This window comes from Entelurus aequoreus, linkage group LG22, assembly GCF_033978785.1.
Source record: "Entelurus aequoreus isolate RoL-2023_Sb linkage group LG22, RoL_Eaeq_v1.1, whole genome shotgun sequence".
Classification (NCBI taxonomy): Eukaryota; Metazoa; Chordata; class Actinopteri; order Syngnathiformes; family Syngnathidae; genus Entelurus; species Entelurus aequoreus.
The window spans coordinates 11,914,555-11,937,644 of NC_084752.1; the positions used below are offsets into that span (position 1 = coordinate 11,914,555).

The following is a 23,090-nucleotide window of genomic DNA, read 5'->3' on the forward strand; positions in this document are numbered from 1 at the left end:
TTAGAAAATGTAGGCCTCACTTTCATAAATCGACATTTATGTAGAAAAATGTTTGCCTGGAGCATAATAATGTTGACAAACAAATGTTATGCAGAAGGGAAGACACCAACTCCTCCATCCTTTCAAAATTGGCTGCATGAACTTGTTTCAGTTATGCATATGGAGAAACTGCGATACAGCGGACAATCCGCTCAAAGCCCTGTGATGAAATATCTTGACTGCAAAAGTCAATAGACTGGTTTGGTCAGATGGTCGATGTATGAATTTTTGTTATTATTATCTATTTTTTTGGATTATTATTATTTTTGTTATTATTTTAACTTATTTTCATTTTGGATTTTCTCTAGTTCATGTAAGCGTCTCTCAATGAATGTGTGAATGTGTGTGGGAGTAGGGAGGGGTTGTTTTGCTTTGTTTTTTGATTGATTGATTTAAACTTTTAGTAGTAGATTGCACAGTTCAGTACATATTCCGTACAATTGACCACTAAATGATAACACCCGAATAAGTTTTTCAACTTGTTTAAGTCGGGGTCCACGTAAATCAATTCATGGTACAAATATATACTATCATCATAATACAGTCATCACACAAGTTAATCATCAGAGTATATACATTGAATTATTTACATTATGTACAATATTTACAATCCGGGGGGAGGGATGAGGGGGGTTTAGTTGATATCAGCACTTCAGTCATCAACAATTGCATCATCAGAGAAATGGACATTGAAACAGTGTAGGTCTGACTTGGTAGGATATGTACAGCGAGCAGAGAACATAGTGAGTTCAGATAGCATAAGAACAAGTATATACATTTGATTATTTACATTAGGTTATTTACAATCCGGGGATGTGGAGGGGGGAGGGTGTAAGTCAAGGGTTGAAGTTGACTGGAGGTTGTCTTGTGTGTTTTGTTTTTCCTCTGTTAAATGTTTTGGCTGGTCTTATTTTTGGAAAATAATTAATACAAATATAAATAAAATAAAAAAACGTTTCTATGTTACAGTCGTTTATAAAAAATAGCAAATGTGATCTCTTCTATAGAGAATGGGGACATCTCCACACCCTTGTCTCTCAGCCAATCTCTGATCTCCTCCCAAAACACATGTACACTATCACATTCCACAAACAGATGATTGACATCCTCTACAGCTCCACATATATAACAGCCATCAACCTCCATGTTCAATTTAAGTTTGAAAAAAAAATCTTTTGAAGGGTATATTTCATTAACCTGGGGATAGGTTGATTGGTAACACTAAATTGGACCTAGTGTGTAAATGTGAGGGTTTTTAACATTGTCAAAAATAATGTTTACAATTGCAACAATCCTGTGTTTTTACATGTAACATTTTACAAGATGTGTGATTGGGAAAGCAAAGCATAAAGAATGCCATTCATCCATTTTCTACCGCTTGTCCCGTTCAGGGCCGCGGGGGGTGCTGGAGCCTATCTCAGCTGCATTCGGGCGGAATGTATTCAATGAGTGTCGTAAACAGACATTGCGGTGTTCCGCCCACTAGAGGGCGCTTTAAGTTCATTTGTTGTTTTGTAGACCAGTGGTCCCCAACCACCGGGCCGTGGACCGATTGGTACCGGGCCGCACAAGGAATTTTTTTTTATCTTTTATTTTTTTATTAAATCAACATAAAAAACACAATATGTACATTATATATCAATATAGATCAATACAGTCTGCAATTTACAATTTAATGGCAGCAACGCATTGCAAAAAAGTTGTCTGGACTACAGGCAGGCCAGTCTAGTACCCACACTCTTTTACTACAAAGCCACGCTGTTGTAACATGTGCAGAATGGGGCTTGGCATTGTCTTGCTGAAATAAGCAGGGGCGTCCATGATACCGTTGCTTGGATGGCAACATATGTTGCTCCAAAATCTGTATGTACCTTTCAGTATTAATGGTGCCTTCACAGATGTGCAAGTTACCCATGCCTTGGGCACTAATACACCCCCATACCATCACAGATGCTGGCTTTTTAACTTTGCGCCTAGAACAATCCGGATGTTTCTTTTCCTCTTTGGTCCGGAGGATAAGACATCTACAGTTTCCAAAAACAATTTGAAATGTGGACTCGTCAGACCACAGAACACGTTTACACTTTGCATCAGTCCATCTTAGATGAGCTCGGACCCAGCGAAGCCGGCGGCGTTTCTGGGTGTTATTGATAAATGGCTTTCGTTTTGCATAGTAGAGTTTTAACTTGCACTTACAGATGTAGCGACCAACTGTAGTTACTGACAGTGGTTTTCTGAAGTGAGCCCATGTGGTGATATCCTTTACACACTGATGTCGTTTTTTAAAGCAGTACCGCCTGAGGCATCGAAGGTCCGTAATATCATCGCTTACGTGCAGTGATTTCTCCAGATTCTCTGAACCTTTTGAAGATATTACGGACTGTAGATGGTGAAATCCCTAAATTCCTTGCAATAGCTGGTTGAGAAATGTTGTTCTTAAACTGTTGGACAATTTGCTCACGCATTTGTTCACAAAGTGGCGACCCTCGCCCCATCCTTGTTTGTGAATGACTGAGCATTTCAAGAATGCTGCTTTTATACCCAATCATGGCACCAACCTGTTCCCAATTAGCCTGTTCACCTGTGGGATGTTCCAAAATAAGTGTTAGATGAGCATTTCTCCACTTTCTCAGTCTTTTTTGCACACTTGTGCCAGCATTTTTGAAACATGATGCAGGCATCACATTGCAAAGGAGCTAATATTTGCAAAAAAATAACGTTTACCAGTTGAAACGTAAAGTATCTTTGCAGTGAATTCAATTGAATATAGGTTAAAAAGGATTTGCAAATCATTGTATTCTGTTTTTATTTACAATTTACACAACGTGCCAACTTCACTGGTTTTGGGTTTTGTAACAACATAATAATATGATGAATTATATAAAATTCATCACATGAATATGTTTGTGCTGTTCCTTAAACTGTCACATTGTTTGCCTCTTTTAGTCAATGAACAAACAGAAATGAAAACATTTTACAACCAGAGGTCTTATCTGTTAAAAAATCTCTGGGGAAAAACTAAAGTTAAAGCAATAATAATAATAGTAGTAATAATAATAATGTAATTATTATATAATCTAATATAATTGAATAATTAAAATAGTTGTTTCTTAATCTTGGTTAGATTCATAAAAAGGGGACATAAACAAGGGAGATGAGAGATTTAATATTATTTTTGTAATAATATTAATACTCTTCATGCACTTACATATTATGGGAAAATGTAATGATGGAAATTGCAGAGATACAAGAACTATACAGCATGTTAAATCACCAAATGTACAAAGTATAAAAACGGAAACTTAAATAAGTGTTTATTTTTTTTTACCAGAAGTTGACAAGCTCTGTGAAGGGCTGGATATGTTTTCTTTATTTTACAGTTAAAAAAAAAAAAAAAAGAATTAGATGGTACGATAACATCACAGGCCACAAGGTGGCGGTAATGTTTTATTGAAGTGTAGGACCGCCTTTTAGAAACGAAGAAGGAGCAGGAGGATTATCTTGGAGACGTCACATTTACGGCGTGTTATGTTTTTGTTTTTTTCGTCAGAAAGAAGACGCATTTTTTTATTATTATTATGAGTTTTTCTTCAACTAATTAGACTTATCTAACCAGCACATAACCTGAAGAGGCGTGAACTTTTGAAAATTTGATACCGCCGAATAAAAACAAAGAAGAAAAAGGTAGGAGCTTTAAAAACAAAGAAGTTGGCGTTCAAACAAATGCAAGAACATTCATCATCATTATCACAACGACAGCTTGTCTGGGATAAACTCTTTCTAAAAAGACATATACTGTATAACAATATAAAACAGACCAAATTGTTACAATGTTGTCTTGAATACAACCTAATACATAGAGCAGGGGTGTCAAACTCAATTTAGACCTGGGGCCACAAGGAGAAAAATCTACTCCCAAGTGGTTCGGACTGGTATAATCACGGTAGATAACTTAAAAATAAAGACAACTTCAGATTGTTCTCTTTGTTTAAAAATAGAACAAGCACATTCTGAAAATGTACAAATCATAATTTTTTTTTATATACTTACATGTGGTATCTTTACTTTCTGAATAAATGATGTGATGTTGTTCATCAGTCAACTCATTGGTGTTAATATTCAATCTATCCAGATACCAAAATAATATCAAAATCAAATTACAGGATATTATTTATGTAGTTTGCTCATTTTCATCATGTGGTTTATTTTATTTTTTACATATGTAGCATAATCAAAAAAAGATACAAAGAATTGCTATTGCGACATCCAGTGGACACATTTAGAACAGCAGTTTCTTTCATTCCAAAATTTTGGCTCATTTTCATTAGAGATGTCCGATAATGGCTTTTTTGCCGATATTCTGATATTGTCCAACTCTTAATTACTGATTCCGATATCAACCGATACGGTATATACAGTCGTGGAATTAGCGGGGGGTGTATATTGTAGCGTCCCGGAAGAGCTAGTGCTGCAAGGGGTTCTGGGTATTTGTTCTGTTGTGTTTATGTTGTGTTACGGTGCGGATGTTCTCCCTAATTGTGTTTGTCATTCCTGTTTGGTGTGGGTTCACAGTGTGGCGCATATTTGTAACAGTGTTAAAGTTGTTTATACGGACACCCTCAGTGTGACCTGTATGGCTGTTGACCAAGTATGTCTTGCATTCACTTGTGTGTATGAAAAGCCGTAGATATTATGTCATTGGGCCGGCACGCAAAGGCAGTGCCTTTAAGGTTCATTGGCGCTTTGTACTTCTCCCTACGTCCGTGTACCACTCCGTACAGTGGCGTTTTAAAAAGTCATACATTTTAGTTTTTGAAACCGATACCGATAATTTTATCGGACATCACTAATTTTTATACTTAGCAAACTCATCCCGCGGGCCGGATAAAACCTGTTTGTGCCCTACGTTTGACACCCTTGACATAGAGGCACCATTATTATTTAGATTGGAAAAAAACTGATGGCTCTTTTTATATTTATCAAAATATTGTGAGTCAAACCAACAATAACAACATTTCCTCTACCATGTCTGACAGTCAGAGTTAAACAGAAAGCTTAGCATTTCCAGGAATGTTAGTTATATCAGTTATATTATACCATGAATTGATTAACGTGGATAACGTGGACCCCGACTTAAACAAGTTGAAAAACATATTCGGGTGTTACCATTTAGTGGTCAATTGTACGGAATATGTACTGTACTGTGCAATCTACTAATAAAAGTTTCAATCAATCAATCAATCAGACAAGCCAGCATCTGTGATGGTATGGGGGTGTATTAGTGCCCAAAGCATGGGTAACTTACACATCTGTGAAAGCACCATTAATGCTGAAAGGTACATACAGGTTTTGGAGCAACATATGTTGCCATCCAAGCAACGTTATCATGGACGCCCCTGCTTATTTCAGCAAGACAATGCCAAGCCACGTGTTGCAACAGCGTGGCTTCGTAGTAACAGAGTGCGGGTACTAGACTGGCCTGCCTGTAGTTCAGACCTGTCTCCCATTGAAAATGTGCGGCGCAATATGAAACCTAAAATACCACAATGGAGACCCCGGACTGTTGAACAACTTAAGCTGTATATCAAGCAAGAATGGAATGAATTACACGTGAAAAACTTCAAAAATTGGTCTCCTCAGTTCCCAAACGTTTACTGAGTGTTGTTAAAAGGAAAGGCCATGTAACACAGTGGTAAAAATGCCCCTCAGCCAACTTTTTTGCAATGTGTTGCTGCCATTAAATTCTAAGTCAATGATTATTTGCAAAAAAAAATTAAGTTTCTCAGTTGGAACATTAAATATCTTGTCTTTGCAGTCTGTTCAATTGAATATAAGTTGAAAAGGATTTGCAAATCATTGTATTCTGTTTTTATTTACCATTTACACAATGTGCCAACTTCACTGGTTTTGGGTTTTGTAGAATTATGTAAATAACGAGTGTAAATGAAAATACATTTTTAAAATTGTGTCTTACAGGACATCTGTCGTCATGACGACCAAGAGTGGCCTTATAACTGACTCATTTAAAGTCGTGAAGAAAGAAAGAAAAGTGACAAAAAAAGATAAGGGACCCATTGCTCCTTCATCACAGGGTTGGTATCATTTTCCTGTATGACGTTGCCTTTGTACGAAATATATGGGATGAAATGTTGGTGGATTGGCCGTTTGGACACAGCCTGAGTTATGGTCGTGGCAGAGGAATAGATGATGGCGTCATCAGCGTGGAGGTCCTTGGTCTATGTACGAGTTCTGATCCTACAACGGCGTTGTAGGATAAGTCGGAACTGATACCAAAATTAACACCTAACATCGGACACAGTACATCCTTCATGATATATGAATGACAAACCAAGGATGTGGAATTTTACGGGCCTGCCTCACTCTGTTGCGATCCGTGGGGGCCCCGTTTTGCGTGAAAAAGCACATATAAAATGTCAATTAATGAATGACAGGACACTTCGTATAAAATTTTCCCGCAAGCTTTTTCCGAGCCGCTTCCTGCTTCGTCACTGACAGGGCTATTATAGCAAATGTAGCCCTCATAGTCATAATGGTTCCCATGGTTCTTAGCATTTGTCCTGTTTTATATATACTGTATATGTGTATTTATATATATATATATATATTTATATTTATATATATATATATATATATGTATATATGTATATATATATATATATATATATGTATATATATATATATATATGTATATATATGTATATATATATGTATATATATATATATATATATGTATATATATATGTATATATATATATATATATATATATATATATATATATATATATATATATATATATATATATATATGTATATATATGTATATATACACTACTGTTCAAAAGTTTGGGGTCACATTGAAATGTCCTTATTTTTGAAGGAAAAGCACTGTACTTTTCAATGAAGATAACTTTAAACTAGTCTTAACTTTAAAGAAATACACTCTATACATTGCTAATGTGGTAAATGACTATTCTAGCTGCAAATGTCTGGGATTTTGGTGCAATATCTACATAGGTGTATAGAGGCCCATTTCCAGCAACTATCACTCCAGTGTTCTAATGGTACAATGTGTTTGCTCATTGGCTCAGAAGGCTAATTGATGATTAGAAAACCCTTGTGCAATCATGTTCACACATCTGAAAACAGTTTAGCTCGTTACAGAAGCTACAAAACTGACCTTCCTTTGAGCAGATTGAGTTTCTGGAGCATCACATTTGTGGGGTCAATTAAACGCTCAAAATGGCCAGAAAAAGAGAACTTTCATCTGAAACTCGACAGTCTATTGTTGTTCTTAGAAATGAAGGCTATTCCACAAAATTGTTTGGGTGACCCCAAACTTTTGAACGGTAGTGTACATATATGGATATGTACCTGTATATGTGTGTTAAAATCAATCAATGTTTATTTATATAGCCCTAAATCACAAGTGTCTCAAAGGGCTGCACAAGGATAAATGTTATTTTGCACTAAAAATAAGTTATTGAACAATTTATTTCCCATGAATTTGTTTTAGTACAATACATGCGTCAAAATTAATTCGAGTTTGATTTAAGAGTATACATTTTTTTCACATCAAAAAGTGTGAAACATTATAGTAATGGGGTGGAGGGCTCTAAATACAATTCTTAAGGCCCCAGTTTAGTCTGTTGTCTTTTGTAGAAATAAAATAAAGAAAGAACAGATGCATAAATGAAGCAAAAAGGTATCATGTAATGAGAACATGCTAAAATGCTGACGCTAATAACAAAACAAAGATGTCAATTTTAGTATAATGTGTTTTTAAAAAAAAAAGATGTATGCACATGTTTATGGCCAAATGTGCAAATAAGATGACATCAGTTGACCACCCACAACCGTGCTCCTGTAGTCACCCGTTACCCACCATCTGGGCCTCACTATGTCTGCTAAGATCTGTCTCTTGAACAAATGTAAATAGAACAGTGGTTCCTAAACTGTTTTCACCAAGATACCACCTTAGAAAAACTTGGCTCTCCAAGTACCACCGTAATGACTAACATTGAATTACAGTAGCGTAGTTGGCCTAGTATTCATTAAAAACGAGGCAGGGGCTATACAAACCCAAAACCAGAGAAGTTGGCACGTTGTGTCAATGGTAAATAAAAACAGAATACAATGATTTGCAAATCGTTTTCAACTTATATTCAATTGAATAGACTGCAAAGACAAGATATTTAATGTTCGAACTGAGAAACGTAATTTTTGTTTTTTTAAAGGGGGTTCTCTTACACAAAAATAAAACTAAAACTGTCTTGCTTCAACAGCACAATACTGGTCCTAGTTGTAGGAGATTTCTCAAAACCTCACCAGGAGTCTCGACAAAACACGAAAATGGCAGAAAATTTATATTTTTTGAAAACTTTTTCTCTCTTTAATGTCATAAGGGGGGACTTTTACACAAACATAAAAAAAGTATTGCTTAAACAGCACAATACTGGTCCTGTATTTGTAAGAGACATCTCAAAACCTCATCAATAGTCCCAACAAAACCCTAAAATGACAGAAAAGTTTTTTGGTTTTTTTTAAACAACTTTTTTTCTTCTAATCTGTCGTAAGGGGGTGGGTCTCTTACACACAAATTAAAAAAACGGTCTTGGTTCAACAGCACAATACTGGTCCTGTAGTAGTAGGAGATGTCTCAAAACCTCATCAGGAGTCCCGACAAAACCCGAAAATTGCAGAAAATGTATATTTTTTGAAAACTTTTTTCCGCTAAAATGTCGTAATGTTCCCAATTTGCCTGTTCACCTGTGGGATGTTCCAAATACAGTAAGTGTTTGATGAGCATTCCTCAACTTTCTCAGTCTTTTCGCCACTTGTGCCAGCTTTAAAAAAAATATGTTGCAGGCATCAAATTCCAAATGAGCTAATGTTTGCAAAACTTAACAAAGTTTACCAGTTTGAACGTTAAGTATCTTGTCTTTGCAGTCTATTCAATTGAATATACACTACCGTTCAAAAGTTTGGGGTCACCCAAACAATTTTGTGGAATAGCCTTCATTTCTAAGAACAAGAATAGACTGTCGAGTTTCAGATGAAAGTTCTATTTTTCTGGCCATTTTGAGCGTTTCATTGACCCCACAAATGTGATGCTCCAGAAACTCAATCTGCTCAAAGGAAGGTCAGTTTTGTATCTTCTGTAACGAGCTAAACTGTTTTCAGATGTGTGAACATGATTGCACAAGGGTTTTCTAATCATCAATTAGCCTTCTGAGCCAATGAGCAAACACATTGTACCATTAGAACACTGGAGTGATAGTTGCTGGAAATGGGCCTCTATACACCTATGTAGATATTGCACCAAAAACCAGACATTTGCAGCTATAATAGTCATTTACCACATTAGCAATGTATAGAGTGTATTTCTTTAAAGTTAAGACTAGTTTAAAGTTATCTTCATTGAAAAGTACAGTGCTTTTCCTTCAAAAATAAGGACATTTCAATGTGACCCCAAACTTTTGAACGGTAGTGTAGGTTGAAAAGGATTTGCAAATCATTGTATTCTGTTTTTGGCGTCTTGTCCAAGGTGTACCCCGCCTTCCGCCCGAATGCAGCTGAGATAGGCTCCAGCACCCCCCGCGACCCCAAAAGGGACAAGCGGTAGAAAATGGATGGATGGATGTATTCTGTTTTTATTTACGATTTACACAACGTGCCAACTTCACTGGTTTTGGGTTTTGTATTTGACAAGTACCACAATTTGAGAATCACTGTAATAGAGGACCTCTGACAGGCACGTGCCATAAAATTATTATGGTGATACGAATCACAACAGGATATTTAGCTGAAGTTAAATAATAAAAAAAATACTAACTCAAATCATCAAATTGAATACACACATCTATTTTTAGTTTCACTGTTTATGACAGTTGATGCATAATCAGCATCACAATAATAATGAGTGTTTTTTACTGATTTAACGGCAATTTGTGATCAAAATTAAAACCCCTTATTTTTCCCTATTTTCCGGGGAAATGTCCCATATATTGAAATACAATTATTGACAGGCATGCCCTCTCTCTTTTCACTAAACATGACAAACGTCAGAAAACAGCTGGACTAGGAGAAGTTTGTTTTCAGACCAAGAGCGCCGCAATGTTTTCAGTGACCCTAATGCTGTGATTAATTTTTCATCAAACAACGTCAGTTGATTTCACAAAAATTGCTGCATTTCTGTCTGATGCTGCGTGTCAGAGGAGAAGTACTGTAGACTCAGCGCGCTACATGAGAAGGAGGGCCGGGGGAACAATAGATCAGTTTGGGGAGGAATTTTCACAGGAACTCAAATATATGACCCACATATTTAGGGGGGAAATTGATTACAGAGAGTAGTAATTGTTATTCTTAAATGAATGAAGAAAAAGGAGTTCCAACAGACATTTTTCTTACGCCGGGCAAAAGGGCAGGTGCTTGAGCACTACTAAAAGTTCTATCTTTAAACGAGCCTGACCCTTGATGTACTAGTATGTCTTTAATCCTCCTGATCTCGTTGTGATGGAAATCTGATTTTATCAACCAGACACTGTGACTGAAACATGCCAACATGAAGAGCAACAGAAACTGCAACAGTTTGACCTTGACTGGAGATTCGGGCCCAGTACAGGTAACTACTCTAACCACATTACATTTTGACTTGTCTCTTCAAAGCGATGATTACAAGCATTATTTCCTTTGAAGTCGTCACTGATTGTATCGATCCATGAAGTGATGTTGCCGACTTTTGAATCAGCATCATTGTTTTTTTACTACCGGGTATCTTTGCCTGCTGCAGGGATCAGCAGGCTGCAGAGATGGGAGAGGGCAAAGCTGCATGGTTTGGATCCACCTGAGGAGATCCGGGACTTGCTTCTACAAAACCAAACTGATCCAGAGTACAATCTAAGGTGACACACACAGAACAACAAATGACATCATAGAGACGACTGGCCAATCATTTGCATACATATACATATACAGGGGCGGCATGGCGTAGTGGGTAGAGCGCCCGTGTCAGAAACCTGAGGGTTGCAGGTTCGCTCCCCGCCTCTTACCATGCCGTTGTGTCCTTGGGCAGGACACTTCACCCTTGCCCCCGGTGCCGCTCACACCGATGAATGAATGATAGGTGGTGGTCGGAGGGGCCGTAGGCGCAAATTGGCAGCCACGCTTGTAGGTGTGAATGAATGATGGGTTTTTAACATGTAAAGCGACTTTGGGTACTTAGAAAAGCGCTATATAAATCCCAGGTATTATTATTATTATTATTATACATATGCAGTCTATAAAACCCCATATACAGTAATGTTTAACAACATCATGAACAAGCTGTCAGATAGAGCTTTACCTTGGGAGGAAACAAAGCACAAAAGAGCTTTCGATGCTTTAAATCTTGGGAGGAAACAAAGCACAATCAGGAAAATACAGGCATACACAGGAAATTATTGTATTTGTATTTAGGCTGTCTAACAACTAAAATATTTAATCGAGATTAATCGCATTTTGTTCATAGTTAACAAAAAAAAAAATCACTATTGATTGCAGAGATTAGGGCTGCAACTAACAACTAATTTGATAATCAATTAATCTGTCGATTGTTACTTCGATTAATCGATTAATAATCGGATAAAAGAGACAAACTACATTTCTATCCTTTCCAGTATTTTATTGAAGAAGAAAAACAGCATACTGGCACCATACTTATTTTGATTATTGTTTCTCAGCTGTTTGTAAATGTTGCAGTTTATAAATAAAGGTTTATTTAAAAAAAACAAAAAAACAAAACAAATAAAAAGTAGCTTCTGTGCATGCGCATAGCATGGATCCAACGAATCGATGACTAAATTAATCGGCAACTATTTTTAGAATCGATTTAATCGATTAGTTGTTGCAGCCCTAGCAGAGATACATAATTGTTTAGCATTGATACGCTAGACCAGACCTGGGCATTCTGCGGCCCGCGGGCCGCATCCGGCCCTTTGTGCGTCCCTGTCTGGCCCGCGTGAGGCCAATTATAAATTACAAAATACATTTTAAAAAGTATCTATGTCGAGTGTGCAATACAACGGTGCTGCTTTTGTTTTGAAAATCGTTATTTGTATTACTTCTGTGTGGACGTATGCGTGTGCGTGATTGTGAGTGAATGTGAACAGCTGCAATCACAAATGACAAAATAAAGTTGAAAAAACATCTATGTCGTGCGCGCAATACAACTGTGCTGCTTTTATTTTGAAAAGTATTATTTATGGGCGTGTGTCTGTTTGTAACCTGCGAGTGAAGGTGCACATGCAGCGACAAGTGATGCACGGTTTACACCCGAGACGCTAAAAAGAGAAAAGTTGATGACAAATGGCGTGTTTTCAACAAGACATGGACTGCCAAGCAACGTTCCCTCTAAGGTGCGTGCTTGCGCAATTGCGCACTGCTCAAACGTCCGCTGCGCGCAGCAAATATATGCCGCGCACCAATTCAAATCCCATCTGAATTCTAAACAAAATTAACATATTTATTCTATGTAATTTTGCAATGCAACTTTGAGTGACAGTGACAACAAGCGGCCCTAACGGTGTTCGTCATCGAGATGCTTCGAGGACAGGAATTATATTGATCACTTTATTGAGCAAAACTGTTTATATTCGGACATAACCACACCAAAAACATGAATAAAACACTTCTATCTCGAAAAACTAGTCATTTTCTGCCGTACAAACCAGGCCAAAACCAACTTGTCATCTGTCACCAACACGCATACGACTAAACCACTGGTGCGTTTATGGCCACACAAAAAGTCGGACAACTCAAACACCACACAAAGTTACACTATGACTCCTCAGTCATACGTGTGCTTATTCTACTGTCATTTATTATTAATGTTAATTTATTTATATTAGTCATGGGATGCTGTTACACACACTATGTTGAAGTATTACTATTATTATTAATTATTATTATTATTATTATTATTTATCATACGGTATATATCAAAAATAATATTGAACAAAATTTAATTGAAATATTGTCGATGTGGCCCTCCAGCAGTGCTCGGGTTGCTCATGCGGCCCCCGGTAAAAATTAATTACCCACCCCTGCGCTAGACAGATCATTTTCAAGCTTTAATACCATAACTGGGCAATTACCGTAGTTTTACTTAAATGTTTTTAAACATTATACTTATTCAAACATCTCAACACAAAAAATACATAAACTGACATAATGATAATAACAAAATACCTGCAGTACATTTGTGTATTGCCACTTTTGGTATTTTATGAGAATACAGAATTTGTATTCCTGCTGTAGGAGCACTTGTACTCAGAGGATAGGAGCTACACAATGTTTAGTTATGAGTTTCACGTAGTAATAACACAAAATGTGGATTGTTACGATCATGATTTGATTGTCAAAAATGTTTGGTAATGTAATCTGGGATTTTTCAACCCGAATAAATTCTTCTGATATTCTGTAAATTACATGTTGTACAAGTTAATAGCATTCATATCGCTGCATGACAATGTTTTAACCTTCTCTATTTATTAATAAAATGTAATACTCATCCTGCTAATCATTCTGTAATTGAGGAATATTAACAAGAACATGTTATAAAATAATATACACTTTATTTCAGCCTGACACAAAAATGTCCCCCTATATTCTCAACTGATGTACTAGCATTTATCTAGGTAGAAATATCACAGATTACGTTACAAAACATATTTGACAAAGCATGATTGTAATGTAAGACATTTATTTTGTTATTGTAATTATACCGCATGTAAAAGGGTGTTTGATTCCAGTCGTTTTGCCCTTTTTCTCAGGTAAAAATTGCCACATTTCCTGATCAAATACAGGGTAGAACGCTGACCGAAGGTTCCCTCTGATTGCACAATCCTTCATAAACTGGGTTAGATGGCCTGTGCCTGTTTGTCAACATGTGCCCAACATAATGTTTGCAGAAACATTTATCATACACCATAACTTTCTACAGCCTGCGTAATGTAAGTGTGACATCATTATTTTTGCCTATCAGACAATGAATTGCCAAGAAAGGACACTTCTATTGCACTACAAAGACAGCAGCAGCATCAATGTTGTCAGCAAGAGGGGCAATACAGTGGTTTCTTATTTTTATGCTCTGCTGAATGAATGAAAATTAATATTTTGACTGCCATAATGAAGGGTTATACATCCATGATCCATTACTGGACTTTAAGACAAAACAAAGGTGACCAGACTTTTACAACAAAGCGTGTTTTTATTGGCCTACAGCTTATTCTCTAAAATAAAATGTGTTAATATTGAGATGTATTATTAAAGGCCCACTGAAATGACATTTTTTTATTTAAACGGGAATAGCAGATCCATTCTGTGTCATACTTGATAATTTCGCGATATTGCCATATTTTTGTTGAAAGGATTTAGTATAGAACAACGACGATAAAGTTCGCAACTTTTGGTCTCTGATAAAAAAAAGCCTTGCCCCTACCGGAAGTAGCCTGACGTAGTCAGTTGTTCGCTTCCTCATATTTTCCTATTGTTTTCAACGCAGCTAGAGCGATTCGGACCGAGAAAGCGACGATTACCCCATTAATTTGAGCGAGGATGAAAGATTCGTGGATGAGGAACGTTAGAGTGACGGACATATCTTTTTTCGCTCTGACCGTAACTTAGGTACAAGCTGGCTCATTGGATTCCACACTCTCTCCTTTTTCTATTGTGGATCACGGATTTGTAGTTTAAACCACCTCGGATACTATATCCTCTTGAAAATGAGAGTCGAGAACGCGAAATGGACATTCACAGTGACTTTTATCTCCACGACAATACATCGGTGAAGCTCTTTAGCTACTGAGCTAACGTGATAGCATCTGGCTCAAATGCAGATAGAAAGAAAAAAAAAAATCCCTGACTGGAAGGATAGACAGAAGATCAACAATACTATTAAAACCATGTACATGTAACTACACGTTTAATAATTCTCAGCCTGGCAAAGCTTAACAATGCTGTTGCTAACGACGCTGAAGCTAACTTAGCAACTTAGCAACCGGACCTCACAGAGCTATGATAAAACAGTAGCGCTCCACCTGCGCCAGCCAGCCCTCATCTGCTCATCAACACCCGTGCTCACCTGCGTTCCAGCGATCGACGGTGCGACGAAGGACTTCACCCGATCACAGATGCGGTTGGCGGATAGCGTTGGCTAGCGCGTCTGCTATCCAAGTAAGTCCTCCTTGTTGTGTTGCTACAGCCAGCCGCTAATACACCGATCCCACCTGCAACTTTCTTCTTTGCAGTCTCCATTGTTCATTAAACAAATTGCAAAAGATTCACCAACACAGATGTCCAGAATACTGTGGAATTTTGAGATGAAAACAGAGCTTTTTGTATTGGCTTCAATGTGCTACCGATACTCCTGTTTCACTGGCTACGTCATGCGTATACGTCATCATCCAAAGGCGTTTTCAACCAGAAGTTTAGCGGGAAATTTAAAATTGCACTTTATAAGTTAACCCGGCCTTATTGGCATGTGTTGCAATGTTAAGATTTCATCATTGATATATAAACTATCAGACTGCGTGGTCGGTAGTAGTGGGTTTCAGTAGGCCTTTAAATATTACATAAACTTGCTTTGTTACCTAAACTTATATGACTCATAATACAATATTTTGACTTACATTGGATTGATTTTATCATCTAAAATGAACAAAATGTGGCAAAGGGGCGACTGTGCTGCCAACTATTTAATTTGTATCATCATTTTCACAAGTGCATGTGCTGTTGAGCTGCACCTCTCTTGTCACAGCTCTTAATTGCATGATTGTGTCTGTTTTTCAGCTTATGGCGTGAATATCCCTTGTGAGGACCAACGAAGAAGATAACTTCACTATCAAGGATTGTATGTTAACATACTTGCACTGAATGTATAAAGGGTGTCGCTAAAATCTGGAAATATAGTATACATAATACATTATACTAAAATAAATAATAATAAACTATAAAAACACAAAATCATTGTTTTGACAATTAAAATTAAATACTTTAACTTAAATATAATATAAATACCGGTAATTGAAATGTTTTAAATAAAATAATGATAGAAATAAATATTTATATTATATAGGATATGAATATAATAAATAGAAAAAAATACGACACCCTGTAGTTTCATACACTACCGGCATACACAATCTAAGGATTTTGAATACAGCTTGGACAGTTACGACATTTTAACAGTCAGAGGAGTAATCATTTAGAAACAATTTAATTCTTGCATTTGTATTCTGCAATGGTGAAACATGTCATAATCTCTCATAATCATTTTCTATACCGCTTGTCCTCATTAATGTAAGCCGGAGCCTATCCCAGCTGGCTTCGGCTACTGCGGAAATATAAAGCAACTGTCCATTGTCAGAAAAGTCTAACGTGTACAAAACTGTATGTTCCTTCCCAGCAGGCATTAGACATTGATGCAATGTTGTTTTTATACATACATGTCCTTTAAAACTGACTTTGAAACAACATTGCAATATAGTAGTATTTGTAAATTCATACAATTTTGATGTCCAACATTGGATCCACATTGTTGGTTGGGAAATGACAACATTTCAATGGTCAAATCAATGTTGCAACCTGACATTGAATAATTATAATAAACGTAGTCAAAAAGCATGTTGTTTCAACATTGCATTTGTGTTGTAGAATATTAGTTGGGAAATGGCCAAATTTCAGTGGTCAAATCAACGTCAGAACTCATCAAAAAACATGTTGTTTCAACGTTATGTTTGAGTTGCTTAATGTCAGAACCTAATTCACCAAGTTCTCAATGTAGTTTTAATCTCTTGTGTTCGCTGGGTTATTATGATTGTAGTTTTTAGTGCATTCCATGCAAGCTTTTATTGTTGTAGTTCCTGTAAACACGTTTCCTGTGACCAGTGTTCACACCTGGAAGATGCCCGGTATCATCCAAACTTCTAGTGGTTCCCTGTGTAGACATGAGTCCTCCATTTCTGCGCTAGTACTTCCTTTTTATCTTATTCCTAGCTTTTGCACATTTAGTGTCCTTCACCCTCTTTTACGGATTAGTTTTTGTTCCTTGTTTCTCCGGCGTATTCCTGGACTAACTTGTTGCTCTATTCCTGGCTACTAAATGGTAAATGGGTATATAGCGCTTTTCTACCTTCAAGGTACTCAAAGCGCTTTGACACTATTTCCACATTCACCCATTCACACACACATTCACACACTGATGGCGGGACCTCCCATGCAAGGCCCTAACCACGACCCATCAGGAGCAAGGGTGAAGTGTCTTGCTCAAGGACACAACGGATGTGACTAAGTTGGGATCGAACCAGGAACCCTCAGGTTGCTGGCACGGCCACTCTCCCAACCTCGCCACACCGTCCCCTACCAAAACCCTCTTCACTTCTAGTTTGGATGTTGATTGTTATTTTGATTTCTATACTTTTTTCACAGATCTGTCTGTGGATCTTTGTACTTTATTTTCAACACACTTATATCTGCCGTTGTTTGGGTATTTTGCATTACCTTAAATAAATGGTTTGTGGTTTATGGTTGTGTATCTGCGTTATACTGCATTATACAGTGGAACCACGTTCCTGACTGTCCATGGGGCCAACTCATAAAGTCTGCTGTGTTATTATTATTACGAAAAAGTTGGCCGCTTTTTTCGACGTCGACATACAATTTGAGGCCCAAAGGGCTCCTTCATGTGATAATTAATCTGTTTATGCCAACATGTATTGTATTGTTACAGCAAGCTAACTAGTTAAACAGCTTTAAAACATTGTAGTGCAAAGTAAGCTTCAGAATAAAAGCGTGTTTTAACCTGGATTTGACCACAGCAACAAACAGTGCCCTCACTTAATTTACATTTTTCAAATGGCACACAAAACCCACAAACTACGAGCAGCTAGTTCTCCCCAAAAAAGCAATTCTCAAATAAAAAATAATTTAATGTATATATTATATTAATATGATACCCTATATATCCCAATCTCTTCTGAACAATGTTTTTTTTGTCTCATTCACTTGTTTTTGTCTGTTTACATATTTCACCGGAGAGAACAAGTTTTCGCAAACCGTAGACCTGAACAGCAGAATAATCGTTTCAAGCTCTGGCTTCTGCTTGGCACCATCGTTAGCGATTAGGGGTGGGCAATATTTCATATGTTGATCAGGTACCAAATAAAAAATAGGGTCAGTAATGCCCTTTTGTTGGTCATTACAAATCATTGAAACAGTGGCATTTGTTAAATGTCTTGTTTATATGATTATACTGTGACAAGTCATGTCAGGCTTTTCATAGTGATTTTAAGGATAACTAGATGAGGCAATTCCTGAAGGAATTGAATGCTCCAATTCTGAAGTTGAACTGAAATCCTGGATTTTTTTTTTTAGAATTGTTGAAATAGACAGTGGTCCCCAACCTTTTTGTAACTGCGGACCGGTCAACGCTTGAAAATGTGTCCGACGGACCGGGGGGGGAGTATGGTATTTTTTTTTGGTCATAAAAAAATACAATCATGTATGCTTACGGACTGTATCCCTGCAGACTGTATTGATCTATATTGATATATAATGTAGGAACAAGAACCAGAAATACTAATAACAGAAATAAATAACCCTTTTGTGCGAATGGGGGAAGGGAGGTTTTTTGGGTTGGTGCACTAATTGTAAGTGTATCTTGTGTTTTTTATGGTGATTTAATAAATAACAAAACATTTTTTTATTTTTTTATTTCTTGTGCGGCCCGGTACCAATCGGTCCACGGTTGGGGACCACTGAAGTAGAGCACACAATTCCCAAACAAGCTGAATAGTTTGAAGTTGGAACAGTTTGAATCACATGAAAAATGTGGGAGTTGTGGAACTTTGAAGAATATCTCCTTGATTTTAAAATGGGAATTTCCCAAAAAATTGGGAATTTCAGGAAAAGCGGGAATTTTTTTGAAAATGCTAAAAAAAAATTGAATGGTCTGAATGAGTTGAGTTGAAATGGTTGGTGTTGGAATTTTTCAAATCGGTCGAGAAATGTTGAAGTAGTTACATGTTGAATTGAGAAACGGAATTACGGAATTTCAGGAAAACCGGGAATTTTTGTTTTTTGTCCTGATTAAGAGGAATGTTTTGACGGTGGAACTGTTGAAATGTGTTGAAAAACGAGGCAGGAGTTGTGGCCAAAAAAAAGGGTAGAACTAGGGCTTTGGAAAACCAGGAATTCTAGTAAATCCTGGAATTTTTTTTGAACTTGGAAAAAAAGTAGTTTAAATTTCCAGAATGGTGGAATGTGTCAAAGGTGGAATGGTTTGAATAGGTTGAAAAATGTGGAAATGGCGGAAGTTTGAAAAATGGCCAATTCATTTTAAATGGGAAAAATGTCCCGGAAATCCTGGAAATCTGGGAATGTTTGGAATTTGTCAAGGGAAAGCCTGCGATTCCTGAATAGGCTGAACAGTTCAAAGTTGGAACGGTTTGAATCGGGTGAATAATACCTAACACCTACTCAGTGGCCTAGTGGTTAGAGTGTCGGTAGGTTGTGAGTTCAAACCCCGGCCGAGTCATACCAAAGACTATAAAAATGGGATCCATTACCTCCCTGCTTGGCACTCAGCATCGAGGGTTGGAATTGGGGTTTAAATCACCAAAAATGATTCCCGGGCGCGGCACTGCTGCTGCTCACTGCTCCCCTCATCTGGTGAACAAGGGGATGGGTCAAATGCAGAGGACAAATTTCACCACACCTAGTGTGTATGTGTGACAATCATTGGTACTTTAACTTAATAAATAGATTAATTTTGATGTAGAAAACCATATTCAATGAATTAATATAGTTAAAATAATATTTGCATCCCAATCAAAGTAGTATAGTTGTAAAAATTGCTTTAATGAGTCTTAAAAATAAGCTTTTGCTCTGACACGCTGCCATTTTGGGGACGCAGTGCTGCCTGACATTGTCACGTGACTGTCACATGACAACCGCACTAAAACGCTTCCTGTACTCACTCACGGCTGAGGGGCTTCATGAGTTAAATTAAATCAACAAAATTGTACAAGACGCATTTTTTGGACATTAAAATTGTGTCGCAATGACTTGTTATGGTTTAAAATATTTACCAAACCCGATCATTTCACGTAATTTGGGAGGGGTAGAACGTCTCGTGCGAGACAAAGGGGAGGAAGGAGCCGCCGTCCAATCAGGGCTCTTCTATTGTGCCACGTGTTCGCTGACGTCACAGAGAAAAATGTCTTCCTCTTACCAAGCTGTCCGCTGCTATTAAGGTTTACGCGAGGAATAAACAAACCCGAATGGTGGCCGGCGCTACTGTCATTTTGAACGATGAAGTTGAGACGTGTTGTGATTCTTCACGGCGTCCAACTCGTCACCACATTTTAAAAAGATAGCAATCACCCCAGCTGCGGTGACAGCTGACTAGCAGCAGCCATGGCTTCCGTGTGACAAGGAGAAGGTTTGCCGCCCACATTTCATCCCTGGTTAGTGACCTCGGCCGTGGACGTTAATGGATGCTCTGTCACTTCTGGGACTTTAACGCACCTTTGGGCCATTCAGGAAACAGGTGAGTGTCATCTGAGCCTCCATGCTACCGCTAATCGGCTATAGCCAGAAACAGCCATTGTCCGCAAACTACATTTCCACGTAATTAGATGTGATTACGTCACGTTATTATCACATACATATCATATACGTGATATTTGATATTTTATGTCGTGAGTGTGCAACACAATTGTAGCTTCATGCTGGCTCCCTTGCTCATCATTGCCAAAAGTATTTGGCCATCCATCCAAATGATTACAATCAGGTGTCTTAATCACTTGGCCCGGCCACAGGTGTATAAAATCAAGCACTTAGGCATGGAGACTGTTTCTACAAACATTTGTGAAAGAATGGGCCGCTCTCAGTGATTTCCAGCGTGGAACTGTCATAGGATGCCACCTGTGCAACAAATCCAGTCCTCGCTCCTAAATATTCCAAAGTCAACTGTCGGCTTTATTATAAGAAAATGGAAGAGTTTGGGAACAACAGCAACTCAGCCAGGAAGTGGTAGTTCCACGTAAACTGACAGGGAGGGGTCAGCGGATGCTGAAGCGCATAGTGCAAAGACGTTCTACACAGTCAGTTGCTACAGAGCTCCAAACTTCATGTGACTTTCCAATTAGCCCACGTACAGTACGCAGAGAGCTTCATGGAATGGGTTTCCATGGCCGAGTAGCTGCATCTAAGCCGTACATCACCAAGTCCAATGCAAAGCGTCAGATGCAGTGGTGTAAAGTAGTGGTCCCCAACCTTTTTGTAACTGCGGACCGGTCAACGCTTGAAAATTTGTCCCACGGACCAAGGGGGGGGGGGGAGGATTTTATTATAATTTTTTTTGTCATAATACAATGTGTGCTTACGGACTGTATCCCTGCAGACTGTATTGATCTATATTGATATATAATGTAGGAACCAGAAATATTAATAACAGAAATAAACAAACAACCCTTTTGTGTGAATGAGTGTAAATGGGGGAGGGAGGTTTTTTGGGTTGGTGCACTAATTGTAAGTGTATCTTGTGTTTTTTATGTTGATTTAATAAAAAATAAATAAATATATAATATTTATATATATATTTTTAATTTTTAAAATTCTTGTGCGGCCCGGTACCAATCGATCCACGGACTGGTGGTTGGGGACCACTGGTGTAACGTACGTCGCCACTGGACTCTAGAGCAGTGGAGACGCCTTCTCTGGAGTGATGAATCACGCTTTTCCATCTGGCAATCTGATGGACCAGTCTGGGTTTGGAGGTTGCCAGGAGAACGCTACATTTCGGACTGCATTGTGCCGAGTGTTACAGTTTTTTGTTCGAGGCGGAATTATGGTGTGGGCTTGTTTTACAGCAGGGGTGTCAAACTCAAATACAGAGTGGGCCAAAATTTAAAACTGAACAAAACCGCAGGCCAGGGTTGAACAAATTAACCTTTTAATAGGGACCCAAACAAGTTTTGCATTGAATATTGAACCAGCAATGCTTATATAACTTTACAGTGACATGCAAAATCGAGTTTCAAATAATAATAAAAAAATATCAATGGCATATCAAATACAATTTAAATAAAAATTGAATGCCTCTTTTCTATTTGTAGCCTTCTGAGGTAAATATCAACATTAACTTTTTCCACCGGCTAATAAATTTGAAAATAAAATAACAATGAATAAACCAGGGGTGCTCACACTTTTTCTGCAGGCGAGCTACTTTTCAATTGATCAAGTCGCGGGGATCTACCTCATTCGTATATATAATTTATATTTACTTATTTATGAAATATGTTTTTGTTAACAAGTTAAAGGTGTTTAATGATAATGCAAGCATGTTTAACACATATAGTTAATATTGTTAATAAATTAAAGGTTTTTAATGATAATACAAGAATGTTTAATACATATAGTTAATATTGTTAACAAGTTAAAGGTGTTTAAAGATAATGCAAGCATGTTTAACACATATAGTTAATATTAACAAGTTAACGGTGTTTAATGATAATACAAGAATGTTTAATACATATAGTTAATATTGTTAACAAGTTAAAGGTGTTTAAAGATAATGCAAGCATGTTTAACACATATAGTTAATATTGTTAACAAGTTAAAGGTGTTTAAAGATAATGCAAGCATGTTTAACACATATAGTTAATATTAACAAGTTAACTGTGTTTAATGATAATACAAGAATGTTTAATACATATAGTTAATATTGTTAACAAGTTAAAGGTGTTTAAAGATAATGCAAGCATGTTTAACACATATAGTTAATATTAACAAGTTAACGGTGTTTAATGATAATACAAGAATGTTTAATACATATAGTTAATATTGTTAACAAGTTAAAGGTGTTTAAAGATAATGCAAGCATGTTTAACACATATAGTTAATATTGTTAACAAGTTAAAGGTGTTTAAAGATAATGCAAGCATGTTTAACACATATAGTTAATATTAACAAGTTAACGGTGTTTAATGATA

The 23,090-nt window shown here is 37.2% G+C and overlaps 2 protein-coding genes across 3 annotated transcripts in view; both read left to right on the forward strand.

Moving 5' to 3' along the window:
* Positions 1-3,495: 3,495 nt before the first annotated feature.
* LOC133639842 (DNA polymerase delta subunit 4-like) lies at positions 3,496-17,617 on the forward strand. 2 transcript variants are annotated; one of them, XM_062033492.1, is made up of 5 exons: positions 3,496-3,617; positions 6,016-6,131; positions 10,598-10,681; positions 10,850-10,961; positions 15,886-17,617. In XM_062033492.1, the coding sequence occupies exons 1-5, from the start codon at positions 3,568-3,570 to the stop codon at positions 15,908-15,910; spliced, it is 387 nt and encodes a 128-aa protein (XP_061889476.1). In that variant the 5' UTR covers positions 3,496-3,567; the 3' UTR covers positions 15,911-17,617. The 2 variants fall into 2 exon arrangements, with proteins under 2 accessions (XP_061889476.1, XP_061889477.1); XM_062033493.1 differs by having other exon boundaries at positions 3,525-3,723.
* A 2,716-nt stretch (positions 17,618-20,333) lies between these two features.
* Positions 20,334-23,090, forward strand: part of LOC133639220 (palmitoyltransferase ZDHHC5-A-like) — a 35,631-nt gene continuing 32,874 nt past the window's right edge. Inside the window, exon 1 of the mRNA XM_062032378.1 lies at positions 20,334-20,644. The gene's annotated coding sequence lies outside the window, so the exon portion shown is untranslated. The remainder of the gene's footprint in view (positions 20,645-23,090) is intronic.